At 47.2% G+C, this 2,380-nt stretch overlaps 1 protein-coding gene across 1 annotated transcript in view; it reads right to left on the reverse strand.

Moving 5' to 3' along the window:
• Positions 1 to 1,245: 1,245 nt before the first annotated feature.
• The window catches only part of Adprh (ADP-ribosylarginine hydrolase), a 7,611-nt gene continuing 6,476 nt past the window's right edge, over positions 1,246 to 2,380 (reverse strand). The window contains exon 4 of the mRNA XM_021209399.2: positions 1,246 to 1,942. Coding sequence (XP_021065058.1) covers positions 1,528 to 1,942 — 415 coding nt within the window. The 3' untranslated portion in view covers positions 1,246 to 1,527. The remainder of the gene's footprint in view (positions 1,943 to 2,380) is intronic.

Here is a 2,380-nt window from a genome sequence, read left to right on the forward strand (position 1 = left end):
ATTTGAATGCTTAGTCATCAGGGAGTGGCACTATTTGAAAGGTTTAGGAGGAAGGATTAGAAGGTTTGGAAGCCTGTGTTAAGCCCAGGATCTCTCTTCTTGCTGCCTGCATATCCAGATGTAGAACTCTCAACTATTTCTCCAGCACTATGTCTGCCTGTTTGCTGCCATGCTCCCTGCCATGATGATAAGGGACTGAGCCTCTGAAACTGTAAGCCAGCCTCAATGAAATGTTTTCCTTTATAAGAGTTGTTGTGGTCACGGTGTCTCTCCACAGCAATAGAATAGTAACTAACATAGATGCCCTCAGGATCTCCTCTCTGCCCTTCTGTTCTCGTGCTTTATGTGAAGATATTCACATTTGGTTTGCACACAAGCAAGCCCAGAGGTCACAAGGTGCTGCTATAGTTGCTTAATCTCCCCACCGGCACTACCCGCCCCATTGCTCTACATTCACACACACACACACACACACACACACACACACACACACACACACACACCACACATACACTTCCATACTGCTAACGCTTCCCCTCCAATACTCCTGAATTATTACCTACTAAAATCTATATTCCATCTTTGCTACCCTAGACCCAATGCGGGAGAGGTCTGGGGACCGCTGTTCCTTGGTTCTTACATGACTGCATGCTTTCTCTTCTATATCCTCAAGTCTGGATCTTTTTCCTTTTCTGGCAAGGCAATTCTGCTCCTCCCCACCTCCACCCCATCGCTGTTCCTGTGTTCCTTACCTGGGAATCCTAAAAGTCCTACCTCCATCTCCCTGCTCAGCCACTGGCTGCCAGGCAACTTTATTTACCAATTAAAGCCAACTGGGGGCAAGGACCCTCATCATCTTATATGCAAACTTGCAAATTTCTGTGTAATTCTGGGATGTCAATTAACAAAATACAATCAATAAACCAAATCCACAACACCAGGGACTTAACAGCATCCCTGGGGGTGGACCTTAACCAATCAGGTAAAGTCATTGGATACACAATCAAAACTGGCACGGCCTCTCACCAGGACAACTCTGAAAATTGCCTTGGGCAGAGGACCCAGACAGACTACACCCCGGATGACCATGGAGAATCCTGCTCTTCACACACCCTGTGTGGTGTCCCTTCCTTCCCGGTCTCCTACAGATGCTTCCTGGAATTGCCTCCCAAATAAATCTTTGTCTTAGCCTACTTGCGATAGGTGGAAGACCCAATCAAGGAAAAGTCAGACAAAGCATTTAGAACAATTGCATGATAAAAACAAAGACTCGAATACAAGGTTATGAGGTTTTTGAATGGGAAAAGCTGACCCCATCAACTGAAATAAAAAGATTCTCACACACAAGAGAGGAACTCGGGGAGAGAGCAGGGTAAATGTGGAAAGGCAGGGCTCAACGCATCCAAGGGACTTGTTATCTCAGAACTCTTCAAACACAAAATTAGGATTCTTGACTCTCGAAAAGCCGAAGAGACTGAGCATCAGGGCTATAGGGAAAGAAACTGCCAGAAACCAACCAGCTTCTCCCTAGGGATCTAATACAGCGTCTTCTTTTGACCCGAGAGAATACAAAGCTCTGCCGGCCTCTTCTAGCCGCTGTCGGTATTCGAGCTTCTCGTAGTTGGCGGGGTTTACTCCTTTAAAGCCGTGTATCACTCCCCACCAGCAGCCCGCAATGGCGGCCGTGGAATCACTGTCTCCTCCATGGAAGAAGGCTCTGTGTGCGAGCTCCTTCCAGGAATCCCCTGCGGCCAGGAGGGCATCGTAGGCAATCATGGGGGCATCGTGTCCGCTGCTGCCACCCCAGCCAGAGTAGCTCACGTCGATGTAGAACTGATCCCTTTCTTTCACACCAAAGGGCTGCGGGAAGATGGGAGCCGAATTGCCGTCCAAAATTCCTCTAAGCTCCAGGTACTTTTCCCATTCTTTCTCAAAGTAGGACCTGTGGAGGAGAAATCAGTTAAAAAACAAAACAACAAAAAACTGGTATCAAAAGTAATATAGAAAAACACCAGGTAGATGTGTGAATAGTGAAAAGTCCAGAATGACTTCAACTCCTCACACTAGTGTCATAAATTTATACTGAAAAAAAATCTAAACTAACTCCATAAGCCATCCATATAGTTTTTATTATGGTTTGCATATGCTTGGCCCAGCGAGTGGCACTTTCAGAGGGCGTGGCCTTGTTGGGGTAGGTGTGTCACTGTGGGTGTGGGCTTTAAGACCCTCATCCTAGCTGCCTGGAAGTCAGTATTCTGCTAGCAGCCTTCAGATGAAGATGTAGAACTCTCAGCTCCTCCTGTGCCATGCCTGCCTGGATGCTGCCGTGTTCCCGCCTTGATGATCATGGACTGAACCTCTGAACCTATAAGTCAGCCCC

This window comes from Mus pahari, chromosome 12, assembly GCF_900095145.1.
Source record: "Mus pahari chromosome 12, PAHARI_EIJ_v1.1, whole genome shotgun sequence".
Classification (NCBI taxonomy): Eukaryota; Metazoa; Chordata; class Mammalia; order Rodentia; family Muridae; genus Mus; species Mus pahari.